This window comes from Lindgomyces ingoldianus (genome assembly GCF_010093535.1).
Source record: "Lindgomyces ingoldianus strain ATCC 200398 unplaced genomic scaffold BDR25scaffold_15, whole genome shotgun sequence".
In the NCBI taxonomy this organism is placed as follows: Eukaryota; Fungi; Ascomycota; class Dothideomycetes; order Pleosporales; family Lindgomycetaceae; genus Lindgomyces; species Lindgomyces ingoldianus.
Window position 1 is genome coordinate 733584 of NW_022985176.1, and position 25274 is coordinate 758857.

Consider the following 25274-nt stretch of genomic DNA (forward strand, 5'->3'; position numbering starts at 1 on the left):
CTTTACAAGACACTGCAGATACCATTGTAAGCAGCCTTAGCAGTGTAGCTTGAGTCGAACAGTAGTGGGTTCGTGCTTGCCCTCCAGGAATCAGAATCCCTAAGTCCCCACACTGTAATACCAACACAGTTAGAGATACCTAGGCAAGCCTTGACGACATTCTGATAATCGCTCGTCGGCGCCGACGCGATATCAAGCTCAGTCACGGCACATTCTGAAGCCGCACCACAAAGAGCCTGCAGAGCTGCAGCAGTGCCGGAAGATCCTCCAGCAGATAAATGGGACTGGCTCCCTATGCCATCTATGGGGGTGCCGGCAGCCACCCAGCTCTTGACTTTGCTGACCATACCCGTCGTCTTAGCATACGTCGCGGAATCGAGATTGTAGTCGTTGATATAGAGTTTAGCGTTTGCGTCGGCAGCGCGAGCGGCTTTGAAGGCGGTGTCGACGAAGCCGCTGCCGAGCACGTTGTAGAAAACTGAGGAACGGAAGTTTCCACTCTCGTCGAGGATTTCGTTCACGACGTCCTATGTCTCGTTAGTTCAAACATTAGTAAAGAGCTGGTGAGGAGAGTCTGGCTCACCCAGGCGTAAATCTTGCCCTTGAAGTGCCCAATTTCAGTCGAAATGTGGTTCGTCATAACTGACTGAAGAGTCGTCTTATCGGTGATTGAGGACACCCAGGAAGGCAGCTGGGAGTGCCAGACTGTTGTGTGTCCACGGATCAATTTACCGTTGGTTGTTGCCCAGTTCACCAAGTAATCAGCGCCAGTGAAACTGAAGCTTCCTTTCGAGGGCTCCGTAGAATCCCATTTCATGCTTGTCCATCGTTAGCAGCCTTACGCATAAGATTGAGAAGAAGGGACCTGCCTGTTCTCGGGCGTGACCTGGCCAAAGTTGTCCTTGATAACCTGAGCATTTTGCCCAGAAGTCAACAGCCCTTGATCCGTCGCAACACCGATGTACTTCTTCCCCGAGTGCGTCTTGAATTTGGTATCGATGGAACATGAAGCTCCATTCGCCCCCGTATTAGGGCTTGTGGTAGCTGTCGGAGTAGCCACCTTCGTTGATAGTGTCGTTGCAGCATTGCCACCACCTGTACTCTGCAGACACTGGGAGTAGTACGAATTCGATGCCACACAAGTCCATCCTGACGTGCAGGTTGTCTCCCCAGCCCAGCCCTGACCACCACACTGACCCCAAGGCTGGACAGCACCAAGCACGGTCGAAGCCGAAGCCACAAGGCCGAAAAGAAATTCAGATTGACGCATTATCAATATAGCAGACAAAACGCGACTCAATCAAATGAATGTCAGTATCTTGAATGGAAAGAGCCCGATCAACCGATCGAAGGACGGGCAACTACTGTCTCCCATCTCTTTTATACAAGTATTTGGCGCATGTCTACGCCCTGAATGAAACATCGAAACGCGGGTCATCCTATCCGGCCGCTCTTCCTTGTCGTGCCCATCTCTTTCACGGAAGCTTAACCTCAAAGCCACGGGATATCCAGCGCCTTCGAAGAGAATAAATTGGGTGGAACATGCAACCCAGGTAATGAAGGCCCCAGTAATAAGAAGGCGTGAGGGCTGACGTTTCACCCACCTTCGCTTAGCACCACATGTTCCCAAATCAAGCCCTATTCCGTCCTGGTATGTTCTCGTGCCTTCCCAGGAATAGCATAGTTCTTAAATGCACAAGCCGATCCTAGCTAGATCCTGGTCGCACCACTCGACATTTCTCCAGAACCACCACCGGCTTTCAATCTGGTTAAATACCTCGAATGCCTGATTTAGGCGTCTTTAATATTCAGAGCCTGGAACATCTGCGTGAGGCTGTCATGTTACCTGGTAATAACTATTATCAGTACATCTTCCGATGCAAGATCTCGAACGCCACCAAACAAGCGTCTCCAACAAGCCCAAAGGAGACACTCAGGTGAGCAGAAAAGCTTTTGAAGAAATATAAGGGGTTTCGTCATACCCGATAGAGCCGACAAGCACACCCAACTGTATCCACAAGCTTCAGGATGTTGACACGGAGGGACAGAGGGCGCAGCGGATTGTGTGACCGAACTTACCGAAACATGATCGGATAAATTAATTCCCGGAGAATTCCAGGTCTTCATTCTCTCTTTATATCCAGCAACCAGGACTTTGAGAAATGGGGGCCATCGTGTGTCAATACAGTTCATTTAATCCTCGAATCACTTTTAGTTTGTGCAACTGTGATTGCAAAAGTACCGAACCACCTGAAACCGTCACTTATCACCCCATGCTCATCCTCTTCTGAGGTATCAGGTAGCAGCATCGCTAAAAGAAGTTTATAATGAGCATGTCCCAAAACTCGAACCTAGATTCAGTCTTCATGAGGTTTCTCTTTTTTAAAGCATACCAAGCCTCAGACTGACAGCTCGGCGATGAGCTTCTAATTCTTCGACCCGAGCAAGCTCCATGACTGCGGGGCCGACGTTGCGTAGGCCCTCTTTCGTGAGGTTGGAACTGGTGATGTGCTTGATATAAGAGCCTAGGTTGACGCCGGAATACTGCTTTGCATATCCGAAAGTGGCTGGATGATCCATCAGTGTCGGATGTCTAATCATATTTTTGTGAGAACAAGGAGATGGAACTCACGTAGTGAGTGATTGACGCCAGCAGAGTAGTCGCCTACACTCTCTGGTGTCCATTGCCCAATGAAGACGCTGCCAGCGTTTTGTACCATGTCCACTACGCTTTCTGCGTCTTGTAGCTGTAGAATGAGATGCTCCGGTGCATATGCATTACTCAATTGCATACCCTCCTCCAGAGTGTCGACGACAAGCGTGATGGAGTGTTCAATAGCTCCCCTTACAATGTCAACTCGAGGAAGAGCGTTCGCTTGAGCGTGAAGTTCGTCCTCAATAGCAGTGAGTTGAGCCGAGCTGAGCCCAACTGCGATGAGGATCACTTGGGAGTCAACTCCATGCTCAGCTTGACTGAGTAGATCGGAAGCCACGAATACCGGATTAGCGGAGGCATCAGCAACCACTAAAACTTCACTTGGACCAGCAGGCATATCGATGCTCACGCCGGCGTTAGTATCGTTAGACACAATCATCTTCGCCGCAGTGACGAACTGATTGCCTGGTCCTAGAATCTTATCCACTTTAGAGACACTCTCAGTCCCGTAAGCTAGTGCTGCAACGGCCTGCGCTCCTCCTGCAAGGACAATGGCCTCGGCGCCGACTTTATGAGCCGCATATACGATCTCCGGGGTCACTGAACCATCCGCGCGGGGTGGCGACGCAATCACAATCTTTTTGCAGCCAGCAACCATGGCCGGTACTCCAAGCATGAGCGCGGTCGAAGGGAGAACAGCTGTACCTCCCGGTACATAGAGACCAACGCGCTCGATAGGCCGAGAGAAGCGGGAACATATCACTCCGGGCATGGTTTCAACGACGAGCGGCTTGTCCTGCTGGGCCGCGTGAAACTTGCGAATGTTCTCGAAGGAAACGTCGATGGCGTCAATTGTCTCGGGAGCGAGCTGCATCATTGACTCTGGGAAAGGAGCCTTCAGGACGGGTGACGTCAGCGAAACTGCCTTATCAAACTTTTTTGTAAGTTCCAGGAGCGCGGCATCCCCTCGAGTTTTGATTGCTTCGATGATTGGATTGCATATGGCAATGATTTTCTCACTGGACCGCTGTGAAGGGCGCTTCAGCGCGGCTTGTACGGTCTCGGGAGTTTCCTTTGAAGTGATATATCTCTTCATTGCGATCCGGCTATTTTCAAGACCAGCGGGATCCTCTGTACTCTTTGGTATTGGGGCTGCTTCTTTGACAGGTCCCTTCGTGCCCGCTCCATTCGTTACACCGGTAACTGGTCTTGGTTGTGCAACGAAGGCGGGCTTGGCGTCGCCCTTCCTCCTCTTTACCTTGATACTCTTCGCATCAAGATTTCGTTCGACATCCTCCAACGACACGCCTTCAGATATGCACTTTGTTAAGGCAAAGTATAGAAGGTCGGCGGCCTCAAATGCAATTTCCTGTTTCGACTTAGCATCGCACAATTCTGTAGCCTCTTCGAGAATTTTAGCTCGAAGCAGCTCCGGATCGTTGAAGAGCCGCGCCGTGTATGATCCCTCTGGCGCGGAAGCTTTGCGACTCTGAAGGGTTTGCTGAAGACGTGAGAGGCCGGAGTACTGCCCAAAACAGGTTGGAGTACCTAGATGACAGAAGCCTGGATACTGTTAGCGGATGCAGGATCTATGGAATGCATCCATACTGACCTCTGCCCTTTTGCCGCACCACGAATCGCAGACAATCGTTGTCGCAATCAAGAGAAATTGATACAAGCTCTTGGATGTCTCCACTGCTGTCGCCCTTATACCACAGACCTCTTTTACGGCTCTGGTATACGCCCCTTCCGGTCCTCAAACTCTCCGCTACACTCTCTTCACTACTGTAGACTAGCCCAAGAGCTACACCCCGCTCGTCCGTCACAATGGTGGACAGTAGTCCATCAGGTCTATCGCTTTTGGCGTTTGCTATGATCAACTTCGCAACACTCATCAAACCCGGCTCCTTCTTTGCGTCGACCGTGAGAGATTCAGCAGGGAGGATCGGGATTCCTGATAGCTTAGATACGCGCAGGACACCATCCGTATCTGGAGACGCGAACGAGACAAATATGTCAGGCCTGTCCGTCCCGTACTCCTTCAGCCACGCCTCGACGAGCTCGATGTCCTGGACTTGGTGAGAGTATACATCTACGTCTGTGTCTGCGATGCAATCTATGACTTCTTGTTTACTGTTTCCAGGCAATGCCAGCACAAGTCTATCGTGCTCGATATTCAGCCCAATGAGTTCGTCGAGCTGCTTGCGGGTCACAAAGACCTTTGCAGCACCAGCGTCAATGAGCGAGATGACCTGGTCCAAGGAGGCGAGGGAGGCAACACCGAGATAGGTCGAGTAGCGGCCAACAGACTGCTGCAGGTAGAGGAGAGCATCGTCGATTGTGTCCGGGGTGACATGGACGAAGACGTTGCCAACGAAGGACAATGCCTGCACATCAAGGCCCTGTGAAGGCTTTGCGTAGTTTGCTAGATCAATTGAAACAAGCAGGGCGGGAGCCATTGTGGGTAGGTTTCTCGCAGCTTCAGAGCTGGACAGGGAGTGGCAAAGGGGTTGTGTTGGAAGAGCGGCAAAGTCATAGAGGCTAGATTGATTTCCTTAAAAAGTGAGCTGCGTGGTAACACAGAGGTGGGGCAAAGAGTTTGTCCCGCCCGCTATCGGCGACACGTGATTTCGTAGGCTAGCGCGAGGCACGACCGGCTGTGAGGCGTCGCGTCTTGACGTCCAATTGGGACATTGTGCAATGCTCCATCTTGGCCCGCTTGGGTTTACCACGATATTAATATTCACATCATAGCAAGGGAATTTAGAGCTACTCGCCAGAGTATAGACTTCTTGCAATCTCATATGCAGGGTCGTCTGTTCATTTTTGAGCCAGGCATAGCCCCTTCCACGGCCCGCGGTGGCTGCACTTATTTTTCTCAAAATAATTCATGCAAGGGCCATCAAACTCCCACACTTTAGCAAAGCTCTACAGCTTAGCTCCAGCCACTACATCGATATCCTTTATTCCGTCAGTTTGCCTTTCTCCACTCCGCAGAACAATGATACAGACTAAGAACCTATACCTTCCAAGCCACCTTGACAAACTCCTCCACATCCTGCAAGATCTCCTTTGGTCTCTCCAGCGCAGCAAAATGTCCACCCTTCTCGTGCTGCTTATAAAACACGAGGTTCCCTTCCTTCTCGACGGCGCTCTTGATGCCGGGCATGAGTTCATGTGGGAAGAAAGAGAATCCGAAGGGTTTGGTGAGATAGGAGAATTCGGGCCGGCTCGTGGAGAAGAGCTCGCGGTAGGGGTAGATGGACCGCGGGAAGCCTTGCGTGAACCAGTAGAGTGAGACGTTAGTTAATATGGTGTCGAGGCTGGGGTCGGAATCGGACCATTCGAGCAGTTTCTCGCCAATCCTGCCGGTGGATTTTGTTAGTCTTAAGGCGTTTTGTGGGAGGTGAGCACTGACCATGCCATGAGCGCAAGCGGGCTAGAGGACAGAGCAAAGCCGATAGTGTTTGGGCGTGTGGCGTGCTCTTGTGCGTATGCGGTTCCACGTTGTCTCCACTTTGCTGCTCGCTCGGTTGCTCCCCTTTCTAGTGGAGACATGGAATCGTTTGGTTCTGGCGGCTGCTTCATGCTCATCATGTTCACTAATGGCTTAACTTTTCGAATGAAGGCAGAGAGTCTTAGACTTACAATGAACCCCAACACACGAGTCATACTCCTGCGCCAACACCCTCCCTAAGAAACTACCAACATCGCCTCCCTGGGCAATGTACTTGCTGAATCCCAAATTCTGCATCACTTGGTTAATGACTCGAGCGCTATCTTGCATTCTCCAATCACTATGTGGCGGCCCGCCCGAACTAAGAGTGTATCCAGGTAGTGACGGAACGACAATGTGATATGGAAGGTTATCAGCCGAGTACTTCTCACGAATGAGATCACACATGGGAAGGAATTCGATAAAGCTTCCTGGCCAGCCATGCATGAAGACAATTGGAACCGCATCCTTCTTCTTCGAAAATATTCCTACAAAGTGAACTGTGATATCCCCGCCCACACCATCCTTGATGGACATGGTATAGTTCGGAAAGGAATTGATGTGTTTCTCTTGAGCACGCCAATCGTACTGGTTCAGCCAGTAGTTTTTGGTCTCGGTGACCCATTTATGCGTGACGCCATAGCGGCGGTCTTCTTGTTGAGATTCCCAGGTCACGGGCCCGATTTTGGAGAGTTGGAGGAGCTGCTTGAATTCCGAGTAGTCTTTGTCCGAGATGGCGAGGGTGAATGGCTTAGCGGAATTGGGCGGCGAGTACGACATTGCAAATCCTGGAAGATTTGGATGCTTGAGGAAGTGTTGGAGAGCTCAAGGCGAAAAGAAGGTGAAGTCGCTTGTTTATTATTTCTATATTATGCGGGGACTCACTGGATGTCGTCAGCAGAATTTCTAGTGATGTGGGGTAATACGGTACAGCAGGTGTCCCCCGTCTCTGAGCTTGTTTTCCAGACTTCGTGATTAGGTATTATTGTGGGTTAGGTGAGAATTGTACGCTTGGAAGAGAAATAGAGATGAGTATTGTCGGTCGAGTCATTCAATGATTGGTGAGTTGATTGCGAGCTCGGCCGAGGTGCTCCTCATTCAGAGCCTGCATGCTCGCGCTTAGACATATCCAGTGTGAGACTAAGGCCCTCTATCTGTGACCCGTATGGCCTTGGATGTTACTACTGGTTAACTGGCAAGATTGGCGGTGAGCTTGTTGAGACGTCTCACGAAACCCTCATAGGGGTTTAGAAGTTTTAAGCAATTTTGCTAGAATTAGTAACAATGCAATAGAGTTTCTAAACTACAAAAATATTTCTGGCTAGAGTTAGAGGGAGTATTGAGATCACACACCTTTCTACTCTAAATTAAATACTGGCTTGCTCAAATAGCGTTGCACGACCATCTGTCAGATTGTCGGATCCACGGAGCTCCAAACTATTTCCTGCATTCCCTCGGCGCGCAAGATAGTTCTAGAAATATCATTCTTAATATACGGGGGTTGGTTTACGTTTGTATTATTGTGCTTACGGGTCAAACAAATTTACCCGTTTGTGCTTAAGCTCCAGTATATAGACGAAATATTTCCACCTTCGTCTACCTGTCGCACAACAGTTCCAGCGAGCTGCTTCCTTTACACCGAGCGATGATTTGATCACATTCCCGTATGCACCTGGCAAACCCATCGTTAATCCATGAAAGACCGAGCCAAACGCCACTGCGAAGCTATCCAGCCCAGGGAAAGCCATTCCCTACTCCCATATCCGAGTACCAACACCAAATAGACTCCAAAAGGGACAAAGGCGACCCGCCCCGCTTACTCTTCCCCTTCATTCCACATCTCGACTTCCCTCTCCTCTAGCATCTTCATCTTCTCCACGGGGAATATCGTCTCGGTGGGTAGACCCGTCTTTCCATAATTAACGACCGGCCCAATCGTATTATTCCACTGGCTCTTTCGGTCCATGAGGGTCCGGATAGGCTCTCCCACGCCGGGTCTGCTGATTCCCGCGTTAGGTACTGGATGTGAGCCACCTCCTGCTCCACCAGGTCGCTTGGTCTGCTTTTTACCTTTGCCAAGGTTACGATTGCGTTTTAGGTACGCGGCATTAAGTTGATTGTCAAGGTCGTCAGCAATGGTATTGTATTCTTGCTGCGCCATGCGCTCTTCTGTCAATTCGAGTAACCGCTGCTTCCGGGCTCCGTTGATGATACTTTGTTTCCGCAACTCTGCTTGGAGGAATCGTAAGCGTGCGGCGACCTCGTCATCAAAGTGCGATTCGTAGCTCGCTTCGTCACCCTCTGCGATGAGGCCGAAGTGCCGTAGTTCGAGGAGGATGCGGTCATCTAGGGAGGCATAGTCGGTTTTGCCAACTACGGGAGGCGCTTTCCAACCCACTTGCTGAAATTCTAAGAGTTGGGAGGCAGCGGGTAGGGAGTGGCTGTTGGAGTCTGCTCCGGGGACGGTGGGACCTTCGTCAATGTCCATTGCGTCTCCGTTAACGCCATTTGTTTCGTTAGCAGCGCTCGGGTTACCTCGGCCTTCGGGACGTAGTGTGCTTAGCAAACGGGAGACTAGTGGGCCAGCGGAAATCTCATCGGTCTCTGCGAGCTCCTCTGTCATGTTCTCAAAGGTGCCGCGGGGTTCGTTGGGCGGAAGACGGACGTCGTTACCGTCGAGATTCATGGCGCCGTCTTCGTCTGCCCATATATCCTTGTAATGCCTCAGACCGCGTCGAGGGAGAACAAATGGGCCTATCCGATCGCCACGTTCCCTAAGGAAGGCAACATCTTCTTCGGTCAAGGGACGGATATATGGTTCCACGTAATTGGCAAATACAGTAGCGTTGACTTGAGATGCGGGCTTCGCGTTGGAGAAGTCCTTATCTGGCGGGGTCCCAGGGGTGAGGTCGTGCAAGTCAGAGGGAGGGTATTCGGCAACGCAATAAATTTCTTTGATCTCCTCTTCCGTCATGCCAGGTGTGACATCGCGGATATGGTAGATTGTAGGGTCGTCAAACTTAGATGGGTCAGGGCCGAATGTCTGGAACTGCGGTATTGCTGGGGCCGGGGGGGGCTGGTGAGAAGCCTCAGAGATACTCGGAGAAGGCGCATCGGCAGGACCAGTCCCGGTGGCCGAAGGCGGTGCCTGAGAAATGGGAGAGGAGATAGTCGATGAATTGTCTGCAGGCACCGTTAGAAAAGGCTGCTTTCTGACCATGGCCGATTGTCCGAGGGAGCAAAGGGTCATGCAATAGTGCTGGGGGGGGTGGAGGAGGGGTACAGGGACGAGAGGGGGGATTGACGACGATGGACCTTTGGAGGGGAGGGGGTGAAAGGTAGAGTGAATGCTAGTAGAGTGAATGCTAGCAGCGGGCGGTGAATATGCCGGGGGCTCACCTTTGTGGACATCGATGCCGTCCTGTCTGGCGACGCCATGTGCGCCTACCGCAAGCGGACGATGGTCGTCGGGCTCCCTCTTCTTGCTGATTTTCTTCAGCTTGTGCTTGCGCTCTTCGGCTTCCTTATCGGCCGCTCTTTCCCGCTCCCTCTCACGGTCATGGGCAGTCCGCTGGCTCCTGCTCTTTTGAAGCTCCCGCAAAACTCGATCCGAGACTTCGCCGCGGATGCGGACGTGTTCCAGCACTCGCTTCTGGATGGTCTCGCGCATGCCGTTCAGGCTGGCCACAGACGGGATCTGGGACACGCTCCCGCCGCGATCAAGCAGCTCCTCGAGAGAGACATGGCAGTCCTTTGACAGGGCGACTATGCTGGTGCGGAAGTACGACGTGGACGACGACGCAGGCTCGACCGAGGCGCGGACATTGCTGGGCGGCAGGGGAGTGGTGTTGCGGCTCCGGGGAGCCACAGACGGCCGCGAGGGGTTTTTTGATTTCCCTTTGCTGCTAAGGGAGGGCATGGTGGTGAGGGCCGTCTCGTGACAGCGTGGGGCGCGAAAGAAAGTGAAGTGTGTTGGGGGGGGTGTTAAGCTGGTCTTTGACCCGGTGGCCAACGCGATGGCGCTTGGCGCTGGCAATGGCGCCGAGGCTGCCAGCCCTGCAAGTCCTCCTTCCCGCACGCTGACTGCCCGAAAGGCGACACTCCCAGCTGCGATACATGGCAACTCCCTAGCAAGCATCAGGATAGTCCTGGAGCTTCATGGTGAAACTACATGTCCCTCACCATATTGACACTCTCCAATCCAGTTGGGACGCGTTGTGTGGCATGCACGAACAGTTCCACCCAGAAACAAGCATTGCTAAGCTTTCCCCCCGGGCCTGGGCGCACGTCCGGCTTTGGCATGCCCAGGTGCCCGGCCCCTCAATACCAGCCTCTCGCCATCCATTTCCATCGTCGCTCTCAACTCATCCTTCACTCTCCTGCACTTTCGTCCCAGCTGTCGCTTTCAAGTCTATCGCTCGCCTGGCTCCACCCACCCGTCCAGCATGAGCTACACTCCCTGTTCTTCCAAAGCAATCATCTGATGCCCGCGTGTTCGCCATGAGTACGTCACCTCCGAGCCAACCGCGCGCACCCTTTGATAGACACAGACACAACTGACGCATCCCTCTCACAGCCGCCCAGAGTGTTGGCATCTTCACCATCGAGTTCCCGGATCCGTACACCCTTTCGTATTACAATGATAAATTCGTGACACTCGGGGTGCGCCATGCTCCGCCATGATTGAATTGCACTTTGAACTGCCAACAGCACTGGCAGGCTAACCTCGCTTAGACCAACATCTCCTTCCAGTACCCCATTACTAGCAACATCCAAACCCTCTCCTCAAAAGCGGTCCAAAGTGGGAACGACCCATATGGCATCCTCTACCTGCCCGATCTACAATCAGATGGCTGCAAGCAGTCGGAGGAGAATCTGGTGCCCAAGAATGCAACCCGGCTAAGGAACCTGCCTCAAGGGACCGACTACTCTCTCGTTGCACTTGCGCCATGGTTTGCACCCAACTGTGTCCTCGAATACTTCGAGGCTGCACGAGCCGCCCCCGTCAAAGCATTTTTAGTGTACCAACTGGACCAGGGCAATGCCATGCCTCCGTTGATGAACGATCCGAGCTGGGGCCTTGATGACGGTGGCAGATGGAAAAGCGCGAACCATTTCCCTGTGTATGCGCTTTCGTCTATCAGTGGTAGCATTGTCATGGACCAATTGAGCAAATACTCTGGGAATTTGACTGATGCACCACATGGCCACGACCTGGCATCGCTCTTCAGGCCAACTGACTACGTCCGTTTATGGGCAACAATAAATACCAGCAAGTTGAGCTAGCTAGAAGAAGGACTGTAGCTAACGGTGCTTAGATTCTGGGAACCAGCTCCCCAGTCTTTGGGTTTTCCTCGTCATCGTGCTAGGCTTACTCATCGCCATCATTGTAACAACATCATGCTTCATGCATCTCATCCAACGAAGGCGCCGAAACGACCTTCGCCATCGCGTCATCAGCGGCGAGGTAGATCTTGAGGCCCTTGGTGTTAAGCGACTTACAGTTCCTCGACAGTATCTAGAGAAGCTACCTTTATACGCGTACACTGCTGGACCACGAGATGCTGATTTAGAAAAGCAGCTACCCCAACAACCTGCTCCAACCCATAATCTTCCATCCCCTACCATTGAGGCCGAAACCGGCGTAAAATCCCTACCTGTAATTCGCCCCTCGTCAGCCCCAAACGCCTCAACCCTGCAAGTTGGTGCCTTACCAGCCTTTTCTCAGCCAACATGTCCCATCTGCCTCGATGATTTCGAGCCAAATGAATCACAGGTACGCGAGTTGCCATGCCGCCATATTTTCCATCCAGACTGCGTCGATACTTTCCTACTCAGTAACTCCTCGCTGTGTCCCATGTGCAAGAAGAGTGTCTTGCCGAGTGGATATTGTCCTGCCAAAATTACAAACGTCATGGTACGCCGAGAGCGAATGATACGCCGCATGCGGGCGAGGAGCTCAGCGAACAGAGACTCGAATACCGCGCAGGGGCCAGTAGCGTCTTTGGCCGCCAATCCATCTTGGAGAGGAGTGGGATCGTTAGGAAGCCGTATTGGAGGAGCAGTCATGGGTCGGAGGGTCTTTAGTGCTCCAGTCCGGACTCAACCTCGTCCGCCAGATATCGAAATGGCTGGAGCCGGGCCGCCGTCGATAAGTAATAACAGTCCCCCGAACCATGGGCCGGAGATACTGCCGGTGGCCCGGCCATCGCCTGGCATTAGCCAAGGTGGTACTACGGAAGAGTGTTCGCAACAACCCACAACCCCTCGACAGAACCGGAGAGAATGGGCACGACAGCGAGCGCTAACTCTGCTTGGACATCAAAGTGTTCCACCTGAAGTCGAGGAAGAAGAAAATGGTGCTCCGCGATGGCGGCGGGGACTGCGGAGAGTCTTTCCTGGGTTCAGGTAGCCTTGGATTTCAGCGTCCACCGATCCTTATCTATCTCTAACCATGGGTTATATCTATGAGCGTTACGAACCTGGGAAGGCGCACACCCTTTCGAATTGATCTTGCATTGCATAATGGGAGGTCATTTTCACGGCGTTAAGGTTAATGGAGGAAATTAATGAGGCCACACGGCGACACTTATCTGCTTTTCTCCTTCTATATGAGTGTTGTTCTTGCAGAAGGCTGATTTAAAACGCCGCCTCACCTGTTCCTTAAATACATCAACCTACCGCTTATACCCGCGCAACGAAGCCCGCCTTAAGGCATGGGTTGGCAACCGCTTTGTGCTATATGTAAAAGGTTTGGTTGAAGTCTATACTCGCATTGCTCTAGTATTTGTTCTGTGTAGGACCCCGACTCCACCTTCAGACCCGTCGCCGTTGTATGAAATGCTAACTAATCACCTACAATACACGAGACATGCCATCCGAAGTTCCTTCAATTATCACTCTCTCCTCTCTTCCCAGCCCTCGATCGCTAATCCAAACTCTGAATCTGCACCTTGATAGCCCCCGTCTTAGGATCTGCCGCTGTTTTAAAGGCCTCAACTGCCTCCTCTAGTTTGTACCTATGCGTAACCAGCTTCCTAAGGTCAATGATCCCACTTTTCACTAGCCGTATCGCTTTCGGCCAAGTGTTGCAATACCTGTATTGAAACTGAAGGTCGACTTCGCGCGTCGAGAGACGCATAAATGGGATCTTTATCTCGTTCTTCCCAACACCAATGACGAAGACCTTGCCGCCGAATTTGACAACTTGGATGGCACCGGTAATGGAGCTTTCAACGCCGGTACATTCCATGACAATCGCGGGTTCAACCCCCTCCATGAGCTTCACGATGCTGGAGGAGAAGATCTCAGGCGTGTGCGAGAACTCCACTTTGTGCGTAAGCACACCAGGAACCAATTCCTTTGCAAACTTCAGTCTTCCTTCGTCGATATCCGTGATGACTAGAGGTGTCGCCCCCGCGGCTCGACAGCAAAGCAACGTTACAAGTCCAATTGGGCCAGCGCCACACACTACAACTGGGTCTCCTAACCTCACTCCCGCGCGATCCATACCAGCCAGCGCCACACTCAACGGCTCAAGCATCGCGCCGTCTTCAAACGTCATGTTGTCGGGCAGCTTATGGCACCAGACCGCCGGGTGGTTGACATAACGGCGAAGGAGACCCGGGACTGGCGGTGTGGACAGAAATTCCACGGATTCACAGCCGTTGTAGCGGCCGATTAAGCAGGGTTCACAGGCGTGGCAAGGGATGTTGGGTTCGATTGCAACGCGGTCGCCCGGTTTGAGCGTAGTGACAGATGGGTGGGTAGACAGCACCGTGCCGGCGGATTCGTGGCCGAGAATGTGAGTCGAGGTTACTATCATGGGACCTATACAGCCCTTTTGTGGGTGTTTCCCATTAGCTTGGGTAGCTTCGCGTCTTCAACGAAACGTCTACTGTGAAGGGACTTACACTGAGGAAGAGTTGGGAGGGGAGTTAAACTGAGAGTGAACGGAAAGGAGCTTACAGCATGCCAGAAATGAATATCACTTCCACAAATGCCTGTCGATTTGATGCTCAACATGACCTCCCCTGGCTTCAACCCCTCCCCCTTAACCACCTCTTCTAGTGACGGTTTCGCATCTGCAACCCAGAGATCATGTCCAGGATTGGTGTAGACACCAATGTTTGCCTTCGTAGGCTTGACTTCTGTTACCGTTGCGCTCATTATTCCCTAATTCTTTCAATTCTTTCAGTACCCGAATCAAAGAACCCGCCGTTCTAGGACCGGGAAAGACAAAAAAGAAGAAGAAAAAGGAAGAAGAAGAAGAGGGTTTCAGCCAGCAATTGTATGTAGATTATCTAGCAACAGCTACAGAAACAATCGTCACTCCGAACCAAGCGTCTAAAGTTCCTATTAAATGTCGATCAACAAACCGGCTAACGCAGAGCACTTATACGTGGAAATACCCATCGTAGTACACGCCAGCTAGCTCTTGCTAGCTCTAGTAAACCTGCCCCTCCATCGTCATGGAATCTCCACAAATGGGAATCCGCCGGGCCATATGTCGCCGAGGCCGAGCTAAGCCGACAAAAGCAAAGTAACCGCTGCCGCATTCTTTTGAAAATTTCCGAGGCGTAACTTGGAGAGATGACGATGCTTATGCGGTGGTGTTGAGTTTGCTGTGCGGATGCTCTAGGGAAAGCTGTCGGAGAAACAGTGAGGAGGAAGAGAGATGAGCATTAAGCTATATCTTTTGGTATTAAACACGCTGAAAATCTACTTACAATTGTCTACTCGCCCTCCTCTACCGACTCATCTGCGCTCATCTCATCCATTTCCGCATCCCCTTCATCCTCATCACTCGACCCACCAAAATCCTCTCCGTTCTCAAGACCCTCCGTCTCTTCGGCCTCTTTTCGTTTCCTGTCCTCCGTCTTTCTCGCTGCCTCTAGCATCTTGGCTTTCTGCTCTCTCGCCTTCCTCTGCCCACTCACATACGCCCCTAACGGACTCTTCTCCCACTCAACATCCTTAAGAAACCCTTCAACGCCAGCACGATCATTAGGCGCAAATTCAACCTTGGCTCTCTTCTCCTCAATCCACTTTGAATTAGATTCAAGCTTTTGCACCAACAGTGCGAAACTCGAATTAATCTTTGCATTCCGATTCCCGCTCTTCTTACTCATGGCTTTGACCCATCGCTTCAGAATGACAATTACAGGTAATGCCAGTTCGGGGAACGCGATATTCTTAGCCCATAGGACGAAGAATTCAGAGAGGAGTTCGGAGACTTGCTCCCCAACCCCGTCCTGATAAATTCGTGTCCGGAGATAGGCTTTTGTGGCGCGGATCGAGGTGGTGAAGTCTAAGGCTTTGAGGGTGCTGGGTTTGGGTGGCTTTTTCATTTCCGCGGAGTTAAAGACTTCGACTAGGGCGGGTGCGAGGGGGATGTAGGTTGAAGTGGCGGAGGAAATCCGGAGGATGGACCGAGCAAGCTGGAAGCGGAGGGGGAAGTATTGTGCAGTTGGGATCAGTCGAAGAGCTCCGAGTGTTATTTGTACGATGGGGTAGATCAATGGCCGAAGCGGGGATGCTTTGCCAGATTCAGCTTCGCGGAGAGTCTCACAGTAGACTGAGACAACGCGAGACCAGAAATCTAGCGAGTGGATGTACTGCCAGTTGTAGACCGTCTTGTAAGAGTCCTTGGTCTTGTTTGTAATGCTTGAGCGTAAATGAATCGCTAATTGTCTAATGAAAGCGAACCCAGTCGTGTAACCAACATTAGCATCAAGACCCCAGAGTTCGGAGGCAGTATTCTTCATCAAATTGATGCCTTGTATGTTGTGGACGGTTGTATTCCTAGACCCTTTCACCAGCCCTTGGTACGTCTGTTTCAGGACTGCTTCTTGGATGCCGGCATCACTAATGACAACCAGTCGTCGCAGGACTAAGAAAGCGGCGAGCCTTGTGACTTCTGTATTGGAAGCATCGGCCCAAACTGACGAGACAGTTTTCGTTACTTCGCGCACTATCTTCTTGAAAGAGAGTATGTATGGCAGAAGAGAGAGAAGCGAGTCGAGAGTGAGTCGCAAGGTAGCAGGGTCTGAGAGGTTCTCGAGTAGGTGGTGGATGGAGACTGTATGGGATTTGAGGAGCGGTGTTAAGGTACGAAATTTCTTTGAATCCGTGGATACTCGACTGTTACCATCAATATGTATCCTAGCAGAGACGAGGGTGGGCTTACATCTTCCCCGAGGCACTTTCTTTAACCGGCAAGTGGTGCTGGAGCACTTTTGGTACATGTTGCAGTGCAATCACGAGTAAGTCGTGGTATGCTGTGAAATGTCAGCATGGAGACTTAGCCGAGCTTATGAAGGCTAGAATACCATTGGGATCTGAGATTGAGTATTTGTAGGCTTTCCCATCGTCCTCGTTAAGATGTGCCGCGGAGCGAAATGCGAGCACAACCTCCCTCATTGCTCTCAACGAAAACGCTTTGTCCATAGAGGAGCCCCATTTTTCGACAAGCTTTCTGGTGACCTCGTTGTTACTGCCATCGATGCTTTCGTCATCTTTCACTGCCTTGTCTGACTTTCGTTTCTTCCTCGGCACGCCCTCTTCTTCACTCTCGCTCAAAGCGTCGACCTCGGCCAAATCGGCATCTTCAGCAAAGTCGAGTAGCTCAGCGTCGTTCTCCTTGAGGTATTTGTAGAATTCCGGATCTTTGCTTTGTAGGGCTGCGAGCTGTTCCTTGTGGTCGTCCACATCGTCTCCCGAGTCACTATCGGACCCAGAACCGTCTTCGAGTGGCGCTGGCTCCACAATCTCTTCGTCGGAGTCAGCAGGGCCATCTTCGTCAATTGGGGTACGCTTTCGTTTCCCCGTCTTCGGCTTTGCTGCGCTCTTCTTTATTTCAGGAACTTGGAAACCGCCCTGGAAGAATTGGTCCATGGACATATCCCCGAAGTCAGCGCCTTTTTTGCCTCTAGCCTCGGCCGGCTTGCTTGCTTTCTCTTGAATTCCATCGGCCGGCGCGTTGTCTCTTGCGTTCCGCTCCTTGCGCTTCGTCCTGATCTGCTGCTTCTGCTTGACCTTGGCATGTTCTTTCCGATGTTTGAGGACATCCTTTAGTTTGTTCTTCTCAAACTTCTTGGTGGTCTTAGAGTGCGCCATTTCCGGGGAATCCAGGCTTCAATCGGCAAAAAACAGACGTGTTGGTGTGAGACGTCGAGCCATGCAAAATTTCCATGCTGGAAAAAGTTCGGTTACATAAGCGCGTAGACCTGCCAAGACGCTAGGTCCAAGCTTCACCCGTCCCCTCCCACCTGCATTCATGTTTTCGAAGGGCTCGCCTTGCGACGACCTCAAGACGTCCCCTCGATATGTACGCGAATCGTCAATTGGCCTACGCGCCGACTCCATACGTCCCGCGACCAGCGCTCTCTGCTACGATAAACCTCGACGAGGTATATACCTTCACTAGGCCAATTTCTACTCTTGCTAACCGAAGGCATTAACATAGGAAGTTAAGCTATCCACAACCAGCACAGAACGTGACCTATACGATTCGCTCGCCGAGATATACAGCATCATCATCACGCTTGACGCGCTTGAAAAGGCCTTCCTTAAAGAGTCCATCACTGAGGGCGACTACACGGAGAGATGCAGCAGGCTGCTGAAGCAATACAAATCGAACTTGGCTGATGAGACAGTTGCGCGGGCGTTCGGCGACCTGGAGACTTTCAAGCGGGAATGGAACGTATGTACACTGCACTACGCTTCTTCTTCTTCTTCTTCTTCTCCTTCTTCTTCTTCCCACCTTGGGAGTGAGGTCTAACATGCACGGCAGATGGAATGCCCCCGTGCAACAGAGCGACTCCGAGTTGGTATCCCGGCGACTGTCGAGCAAGGCCCCTCGCACAAAGCTGCCCAGCAAGGATCAGACGCAGACGCGACTCTCGTCGTTGCAGCCACGGAGAACTTCATCACTCTCCTCGACGCAATCAAAATTGGTCTCGTCGAGAAGGACACCCTTCATCCACTTCTCGTAGAAATCATCCAGGCTGTGAATAGGGTAACGGACAAGGACTTTGAGAGCAAGGGGAAGATTGTGCAGTGGCTCATCACACTCAATCAGATGAGGGCTGCCGAGAAGCTCAATGATGATCAGGCTCGAGAGTTTCAATTCGACATGGATTCAGCGTATTATGGCTTCAAGGCAACGCTGAAGAAGGACTGAAGCTCTCGAAATGCTCTCCAACTGGCATGCCCTCCAGGGCTGTGTACTTCATCTTGTCACCTAATGTGGAACATTTTGGGGACAGAAATTCGCATCCTACTGACGATCTCCCTTAATCCAGCTAGAGGTTTAACGATAGACTCCTCCCCGGTCATGTTCCACGTTATGTGGTAACATGCTGGATGGGGGTCACGAGAGAAGACGGCAGCGCACGAAGCAACCTGACATCAAACGATAGTATTTTCAGCGCCCCGCACCGTTTCTCTGGCCAGATATTGCCGGTGCTTGAACATCTCAAAAGATTGGGGCTGAAGGTTTACCGGTACCAGTTATGTGCCAAGGTCCACACCTCCATCGCGGTCTCGCCACGGCCACGATAGGGAGCTTCGGACCTCCGGTGCACGGGCCACATCAAAATTGCCGATGGTTTTTATCTCATCGAAAGTTTGAGGCGCTAGCGGTGCAACATGAACACGGCACGGACGTAGAGAGCAGTCGCAACAGATATGTCGCTACTACATGGTATATACCCCTGCCTTGTCAGCTTCAGTATTAGAAGATCTCGCTAACAGAGCTGCGCGAAGTATTCGACCTACCGCAACTCTACACAAAGCCGTCCGCCCACGCCCTCCTCCATGCTCTCGGATTGCTCACCTCTGCTCCGCCATCTTGGGAATGCAGTGACGTCGAAAACCACGACCCGGACGAACACGGTCTCGGAAGGAGGAAGGGGAACCAAAGTAGTCTCCAAATAGGTCCGGAGGGAGTAACGAGGTACCTTACAAGTATCGTGAGCAGTAGTCTACAGTGGATAGAAGATGAAGAGGCCAGGGAAGAGGTCTGGAACCAGGCCAGCATGCGACTAAGTGAGCGTTCCGGTCGGACAGCCATGGGTGCTATTTCTCGTCAGTTTCGCATACCTTCGCCATCTGGCTTGTTCAATCTCACCATTCACGAACCAGCTCTGACAGCTGACAATCTGGGCTTGAAGACCTGGGCAGCTTCGTACCTTCTGGCAAAACGTCTCCACATTTTTGGGATTGTGAAAGAATGCAGACCGAATAGCCCTCGAGTTCTAGAACTTGGATCCGGCACGGGACTGGTTGGATTGGCCATGGCTTGCCTAGGTGCGGACGTTTTGCTCACCGACTTACCCAGCATCTATCCAAATCTGGCACATAATGTCCTCAAGAATCATGATGTGGTGAGACAGAATAACGGTTCTACGCTCAGCGGTGTGCTTGACTGGACCAACCCAACATCATTATGCATATTCCCTCAGGGTACACCGGATTCGGACGGTGTTGGAGTACCAGTCCAGACCAAGTTTCCCGTGATTCTTGCTGCCGACTCTCTGTATTCATCGGATCACCCTCGCTTACTAGTAGACACCATTGAAGCTTGGCTTTCAGAGCACGAAGAGGCCAAAGTCATTGTAGAGTTTCCGTTAAGAGATGCATATCTACCGGAAATCAAAGACTTCCGTGACCGTATGAAGAGAATTGGATTATTCATCCAAGAAGAAGGCGAAGAGAAGGGCTATGACGACTGGGGCTGGACAGGAGCGGGCGACGACGGCAGTGACAGCGGTCTTGTGCATTGCTGGTGGTCGTCTTGGGGAAGGACAACTCGGAAGACTAATTAGGTAAACCGCGATAGCATGGGGCGTTCTCTCCCCTCTCCTCGGTTCTACCTACCCATGTCGGCTGATGTCACGCTTCGTAAAAACGTAGCCTCTTGCGGGGATTATGGTTATTTTTGCATGCTATTCCTTTTTTCTTGTCACAATCCATCGATTTGTTTTGCTTTTTGGTCAGTGGACATTGCGGCATACCCGTTCAGCGACATCGGCACCTCGATCCCACGATAGAAACTGCAAATAGAGCTCCGGATAAACAGGACGGGTAAATAACTTCCGTTCACATTAGAGGCTCGTCCTTCTCCTAAAGCGGCTTCTCGCGGCGTAGAGCTGTTGAGAGCTCTCAGCTTTAATTCCTGGTCCGCCAGCTCAACCCCCCCTTGTGCTGAAAGAGCTTTGAATGTCATCGTGCTTGTGTAACCCCTTTCAATCCATATTTTCTTCTAACTCGAAGTACTCAGAGGTGTCGGAGAGCAGTGAGAGCAAGATGACGCAAAAGGTATGCAAGAGGCGCTGGGAGAGCTCCCTGCCCCGCTCTCTTACCCCTCCGGTTTGTGTCACCATTCCCAAGCTAATATATGACTGTTTATAGAATCCATCTTTCGTCCTCCAAGCTCCACGCAGCGTTATTTATGAAGACCGTCCGATCCCAAAGCTCAAATCACCATACGATGTTATTGTTAAACCCCGGTGGACTGGCATCTGCGGCAGTGATGTGCACTACTGGGTCGAAGGTCGCATTGGCCACTTCGTCGTCGAATCCCCTATGGTACTTGGCCATGAATCGGCAGGCGTCATTTCCACCGTGGGAGACAAAGTGCAGAGTCTGAAAGTCGGCGACCGGGTTGCAATGGAGCCTGGTGTCCCCTGCCGTCGCTGCGTGAGGTGCAAAGAGGGGAAGTATAACCTCTGTGCCGACATGGCGTTCGCTGCAACACCGCCTTTCGATGGAACCCTCGCAAGATATTATTCTCTGCCCGAAGATTATTGCTATAAACTGCCAGATGATATGAGTTTGGAGGAGGGTGCTTTGATTGAGCCTACCAGCGTTGCAGTGCATATCACCAGGCAAGCCAGCGTCAAACCAGGTGACAGCGTTGTGGTTTTCGGTGCTGGACCTGTTGGATTACTCTGTTGCGCGGTGGCAAAGGCATACGGAGCCACCAAGGTCGTTACGGTGGATATAAATGAGGAGAGATTGCAGTTTGCATTGAAGTATGCTGCGACAGCTGCGTTCAGGAGTCGAAAAGAATCGCCTGATGAAAGCGCGAAGCGGTTGATCCAAGAATGCGACCTTGGGCCAGGCGCAGATGTTATTATCGATGCGAGCGGCGCTGAGGTCTGTATCCAGACTGCGATACATGCGCTCAGAATGGGAGGGACGTATGTGCAGGTATGTATTCCGAGGCCATTCATTGTTACATGGGTGCGTGCGTGCAGAGGCAAACGGCGTGCTGACGACTACACACGCAGGGCGGCATGGGCAAACCCGACATCAACTTCCCTATCATGGCCATGTGCACCAAAGAACTGAATGTTAAGGGCAGCTTTCGGTATGGTTCAGGCGACTATCAGACAGCGGTGGACATGGTTTCGACAGGCAGAGTCAGCGTGAAGGAACTCATCACTGACAAAGTAAAATTCGACGAAGCAGAGAACGCATTCAGGGATGTTAAGGCAGGGAAAGGGATCAAGATTCTGATCGAGGGTCCTACTGAGTGAGAAACCCGACCCTCCCTCTATCTCCCCTTACCTTCCTCCCCCTCTCTCGGCGGGCCAGCCTTATGATGTCTAATTCTTCTCTTCAATTGTACATGACGAACGAGTTGTTTAATAAGGAATGAAAACATTGTAATGATCTTTCCTCTGACACATGGTAAATAGGGACAACAATGCATGGCGAGGCCATCTAAAGCGCAAGAGCGAGTCGCTTAACTAAGGGGGTACCAGGTCACGTTGCGGTGTGAAGTTGCTTAGTCTTAAGGGCCTTGTCTCGATCGAGAGTTGTGGTGATGCGGCCTGAAACTCACAGCGCCTGACATCTCAGACGCGAAGGTGGATAGCCACGCATGAACATAGCGTCCTCCACTCCCAGCCCACATGAATGAATCGTTTTTTGCTAATCTCGCACTTGCCTGCAATAGAAAATTGGAGCAACGTTGGTAGCACTGGTTATCTTGCATTTTGAGCTGGCACTGCGTTACATGCATCCACGGCCGAAGTAAAACTACTACAGTTGAATAGTTAAAAGACTTTATGTAGAGTAACGGGGTTGAAAATAGGGAAAATGCCAGCCAAGTCTTGTCCTTTGGCTCTCCGTGCAACCCAAAAAACGCCTCCCGCTGTGCGGCACACTTAAGCGGAATGAGATGGTATCGATATAGAGAAATGAGTTGATGAGTGAGAAACGAGCCCTTATGATTGATTGAAATGGTTCATCCACGTGCCCTCGCGTAACATGTCTATCGTAGAAATGAGGATCATTCAGACTGCGTTCCTTCTTGTTGATCCGCGCTTAGGCAAGGTCCATGGTTCCGGGCAGACAGTCTGATATACAGTTAGTTGGCTGGGTTGGCGATTGGTATGTAGTGGAGACTTACCTCGCTCTCGCTGTAGGCCCAAAAGTACACACCCATACCAATTATATAGTATAAAGCGGCATTCGTTCCTTGATACAACAGGACTGCTGCAAGAGCACTTAGAGGGTAGATGATGAGGCGGGCCTCAATTGAACGATGGACAGCAGTGCCGGCGATGAAGGTGAGCGGCCATTCGTAACACACTCCACATATGCCGAGGAGCAGATTTATTATCTGCAGGGCGGGAATAGGCTTGACGGCGCCGTCGAGGTTCTTTGTCAGGAAGTCCCAGAAGATCTTGGGATAGAAGAAGCTATGGAAGCCGGCGCCGACTTGGTCTAAGGAAATTAGGCATGTATGCTTTATGGTGGAAGCCTGAGGCGGACTCACAAGCAGCAGCTGTCAAGATAATTAGACGGGCCCAGTGGTTCTTGATTAGCTTCCCCATGGCGGACTGAAGTGTGTTGGACTCTTAAAAGAAGGAATTAAAAGAGAGGACGAGTAAACCGACCCGGCGGTGGAGGTTGAAGTGAAGGTATAACGACTGTGGAGAGTTTCGCGCAGCGAGCTACCAGTAGCTACGACAAGAGAAGAGCATCTGGCGGGCGGGCGGCGGGGGTTTTGTTATACCAGGCGTCGAGGCGGAGACGGAGGCAGGCTAAGGGCTCGGGCGGTGTGTGGGAAGAGTGGATCTGGCGATGGCGCGAGATTATTCAGGCACGGCAAGAGACTGATTGCGGGCTGAGGCAACGGGGAGAAGGTGCGACGGTGGAGGCGTTGGAGTCTCAGGACAACATTGATGTCGAACTCGAAGCGTGTCACTTGAAGATCGTGAGGGGGGGCAGTACCGTAAAAGTAGGATGAGTTTATGCGCCGGGGCTAGTGGCCGGAGCAAAGCGCGGCATGAGGGGTCCAGGACGCTGGCGAGCATCTCTCATCCTCTCGCAGCCTCTTGCAGCCTCCACTGGACAGGCGAGAGCGTGCAGCCCGCTGCAGACCAACGTTCGGGGCGCTTATTGGGCGATGCGGGGCGTTGATGCAGGCCCAGTGCCAGACGGCCAGCCTCGCTGCAGCACAGGGCCCTTCATCCCGGTCGCTCACATGGGCCACCCTATCACTGCAGATATTCACCCTCTGCGCACCGTGGCTTCGAGAAGATCACGCCGAAGCCCAATAAGCGGTGAGCTGCTCATCATTCACTCTTTCCTTTTGACTCGGTGTCTTTGCTGCTGTGAGGAATTCTCTTCGTGTCGGCCGTGCGTCGCTGTGCGAGCCTCAATCTCAATCACGGATGCCTGAGTCCCGGTCTGCCACGCCCACCGAAGGTTTGCTGTCCCTCACACTGCTGTTCCGTTTTCAGCCATATTTCAATCTTGCATTCATGCCGCCCATCTCCTGGCTTCAGGCTCTTCTCACCTCTCTTACCTGCATGCTGGAGGAGATCATTGCAGGTGTTCTACTCGATCGTCAAACATACTCGTACGACAAAGTTTGCTCCAGCCTCTGTCATGCCTTACCCCCGGACTTCATCGTTCTGAGGCACGAAGCTTGAACCGCTGGCTATACCAGTGACGGTGTGCATCGACGAAGCTTGACTGTCCTCCTTAAAACATAGTGGTCTGACATTGTTTTGTCACTTGCAGTGTCATGCCTGAGGATGTCCTATCTCCAACCCCTCCAGAACCTATGGAGACGAGGCATTACCGTCTTGCTGCGATTTCTCTTCATCATCAAACATAGTGGTCTGATGTTGTTTTCAGATTCCTCATGCCGCTCCGGAGAATACTACCTGAGAAGCTTGGCTGGCTGGGTGATATCAATTTCGATATGTGAAATTGCCTAATCGAGAACACACCATGCTCATGCTCGTACTCGGAGGACGCTCCTCCAGTCGGCTCCCAAAGTCGAACATCGCCCTCCAAAGATTACTCTGTGTGCAGTTCAGACATGATTCAGTCCTGGAGTATTCCTAGTTGCATCCCATCCTCCGCAGCCGTCGTCGCGAACATGGCTGCACCAATTGAAGCGCTATCCGTCGGTCTAGGACGTTCCTCCTGCACTTTAGCTTCTGGATCACAGCCCTAAAGCAAAGCTAGCAGAGCACGTTCTGATAACAAGATCATATCGGACGGTACGCCTGACATATATCTTATTGTTAGAATGTCTCCCGTGCGGAAATGGTCGAAAAAGATATTGTAGTCGAGAGGTGACGTTCCCGAAATAGTACCAGGATCTCGTTGTCGTGCCCGACTGGACCGCCGTCGATGTGGGGGCTTTTGATCCCCGCGCCGGGTGGCCCTGAGCGCTTCGAAGCCGCCTTAGATTGGCTCCCGCTCTGCCGCCATGGCCAGCTCCACTCATGTGCTGCCACTCAGAGGACCGAGTGGCTTTGTGCCCTCTGGAGCTTCTGTGCGACCTTACGCCTCGGCGGCTGCCCATCGCAAAGTCACGTCGTGCTCTCCCCAGCAGCCAGCAGGATCGCTAGAAACTCGAGAGCACACCAGTTCCTGCACTGCGCATGTGCAGCGGGAGCCGTGCAGGGGCAATTCGGTCGCATCGAACAAGGCCATACGGCCGTGGCTCGAGTACTTACACACCACCTCCCAACAACCGCTTCCTCACAACTATTGATCATCAGATTGCTACCTTTGCCTGCTAATTGACGACTCCTCCGCTGCTAGATATTTCGGCGCCTCACGAACCACCACGTCACGACCTCG

General features: G+C 52.0%; 11 protein-coding genes across 11 annotated transcripts; 4 read left to right on the top strand and 7 right to left on the bottom strand.

Moving 5' to 3' along the window:
* Positions 1 to 2: 2 nt before the first annotated feature.
* BDR25DRAFT_224612 (uncharacterized protein) lies at positions 3 to 1270 on the bottom strand (the record flags this gene model as incomplete). Its single annotated transcript, XM_033685152.1, has 4 exons — positions 3 to 456; positions 488 to 498; positions 584 to 818; positions 843 to 1270. 4 exons carry the CDS (start codon positions 1268 to 1270, stop codon positions 3 to 5), a joined length of 1128 nt encoding a protein of 375 aa, XP_033547790.1.
* A 1112-nt stretch (positions 1271 to 2382) lies between these two features.
* BDR25DRAFT_224370 (tri-functional histidine biosynthesis protein) lies at positions 2383 to 5115 on the bottom strand (the record flags this gene model as incomplete). Its single annotated transcript, XM_033685140.1, has 3 exons — positions 2383 to 2567; positions 2633 to 4219; positions 4269 to 5115. 3 exons carry the CDS (start codon positions 5113 to 5115, stop codon positions 2383 to 2385), a joined length of 2619 nt encoding a protein of 872 aa, XP_033547791.1.
* Positions 5116 to 5455: 340 nt separating this feature from the next.
* Positions 5456 to 7153, bottom strand: BDR25DRAFT_303535 (epoxide hydrolase-like protein). The gene is made up of 4 exons (XM_033690019.1): positions 7084 to 7153; positions 6305 to 7036; positions 6075 to 6258; positions 5456 to 6021 (listed from the first exon to the last, which is right to left on the bottom strand). Exons 2-4 carry the CDS (start codon positions 6930 to 6932, stop codon positions 5676 to 5678), a joined length of 1158 nt encoding a protein of 385 aa, XP_033547792.1. The 5' UTR covers positions 6933 to 7036; positions 7084 to 7153; the 3' UTR covers positions 5456 to 5675.
* A 434-nt stretch (positions 7154 to 7587) lies between these two features.
* On the bottom strand, positions 7588 to 10124 carry BDR25DRAFT_303536 (uncharacterized protein). The gene is made up of 2 exons (XM_033690020.1): positions 9552 to 10124; positions 7588 to 9335 (listed from the first exon to the last, which is right to left on the bottom strand). Exons 1-2 carry the CDS (start codon positions 10069 to 10071, stop codon positions 7969 to 7971), a joined length of 1887 nt encoding a protein of 628 aa, XP_033547793.1. The 5' UTR covers positions 10072 to 10124; the 3' UTR covers positions 7588 to 7968.
* Positions 10125 to 10497: 373 nt separating this feature from the next.
* Positions 10498 to 12822, top strand: BDR25DRAFT_28479 (uncharacterized protein). The gene is made up of 4 exons (XM_033688135.1): positions 10498 to 10656; positions 10729 to 10814; positions 10887 to 11424; positions 11471 to 12822. The coding sequence occupies exons 1-4, from the start codon at positions 10653 to 10655 to the stop codon at positions 12562 to 12564; spliced, it is 1722 nt and encodes a 573-aa protein (XP_033547794.1). The 5' UTR covers positions 10498 to 10652; the 3' UTR covers positions 12565 to 12822.
* A 112-nt stretch (positions 12823 to 12934) lies between these two features.
* On the bottom strand, positions 12935 to 14480 carry BDR25DRAFT_286278 (sorbitol dehydrogenase-like protein). The gene is made up of 2 exons (XM_033688238.1): positions 14121 to 14480; positions 12935 to 13992 (listed from the first exon to the last, which is right to left on the bottom strand). Exons 1-2 carry the CDS (start codon positions 14319 to 14321, stop codon positions 13081 to 13083), a joined length of 1113 nt encoding a protein of 370 aa, XP_033547795.1. The 5' UTR covers positions 14322 to 14480; the 3' UTR covers positions 12935 to 13080.
* A 133-nt stretch (positions 14481 to 14613) lies between these two features.
* BDR25DRAFT_286280 (ribosome assembly protein-like protein Noc2) lies at positions 14614 to 17298 on the bottom strand. The gene is made up of 3 exons (XM_033688239.1): positions 16484 to 17298; positions 16342 to 16432; positions 14614 to 16295 (listed from the first exon to the last, which is right to left on the bottom strand). The coding sequence occupies exons 1-3, from the start codon at positions 17268 to 17270 to the stop codon at positions 14888 to 14890; spliced, it is 2286 nt and encodes a 761-aa protein (XP_033547796.1). The 5' UTR covers positions 17271 to 17298; the 3' UTR covers positions 14614 to 14887.
* A 145-nt stretch (positions 17299 to 17443) lies between these two features.
* BDR25DRAFT_28506 (vacuolar protein sorting-associated protein-like protein Vps28) lies at positions 17444 to 18589 on the top strand. Its single transcript, XM_033688155.1, has 3 exons — positions 17444 to 17563; positions 17620 to 17856; positions 17947 to 18589. Exons 1-3 carry the CDS (start codon positions 17480 to 17482, stop codon positions 18334 to 18336), a joined length of 711 nt encoding a protein of 236 aa, XP_033547797.1. The 5' UTR covers positions 17444 to 17479; the 3' UTR covers positions 18337 to 18589.
* On the top strand, positions 18590 to 20192 carry BDR25DRAFT_28534 (uncharacterized protein). Its single transcript, XM_033688176.1, has 2 exons — positions 18590 to 18858; positions 18921 to 20192. The coding sequence occupies exons 1-2, from the start codon at positions 18843 to 18845 to the stop codon at positions 19979 to 19981; spliced, it is 1077 nt and encodes a 358-aa protein (XP_033547798.1). The 5' UTR covers positions 18590 to 18842; the 3' UTR covers positions 19982 to 20192.
* BDR25DRAFT_28512 (GroES-like protein) lies at positions 20179 to 21706 on the top strand. The gene is made up of 3 exons (XM_033688160.1): positions 20179 to 20474; positions 20568 to 21368; positions 21449 to 21706. Exons 1-3 carry the CDS (start codon positions 20376 to 20378, stop codon positions 21695 to 21697), a joined length of 1149 nt encoding a protein of 382 aa, XP_033547799.1. The 5' UTR covers positions 20179 to 20375; the 3' UTR covers positions 21698 to 21706.
* A 433-nt stretch (positions 21707 to 22139) lies between these two features.
* BDR25DRAFT_286288 (uncharacterized protein) lies at positions 22140 to 23382 on the bottom strand. The gene is made up of 3 exons (XM_033688240.1): positions 22945 to 23382; positions 22576 to 22892; positions 22140 to 22522 (listed from the first exon to the last, which is right to left on the bottom strand). The coding sequence occupies exons 1-3, from the start codon at positions 23000 to 23002 to the stop codon at positions 22460 to 22462; spliced, it is 438 nt and encodes a 145-aa protein (XP_033547800.1). The 5' UTR covers positions 23003 to 23382; the 3' UTR covers positions 22140 to 22459.
* Between the last annotated feature and the right edge of the window lie 1892 nt (positions 23383 to 25274).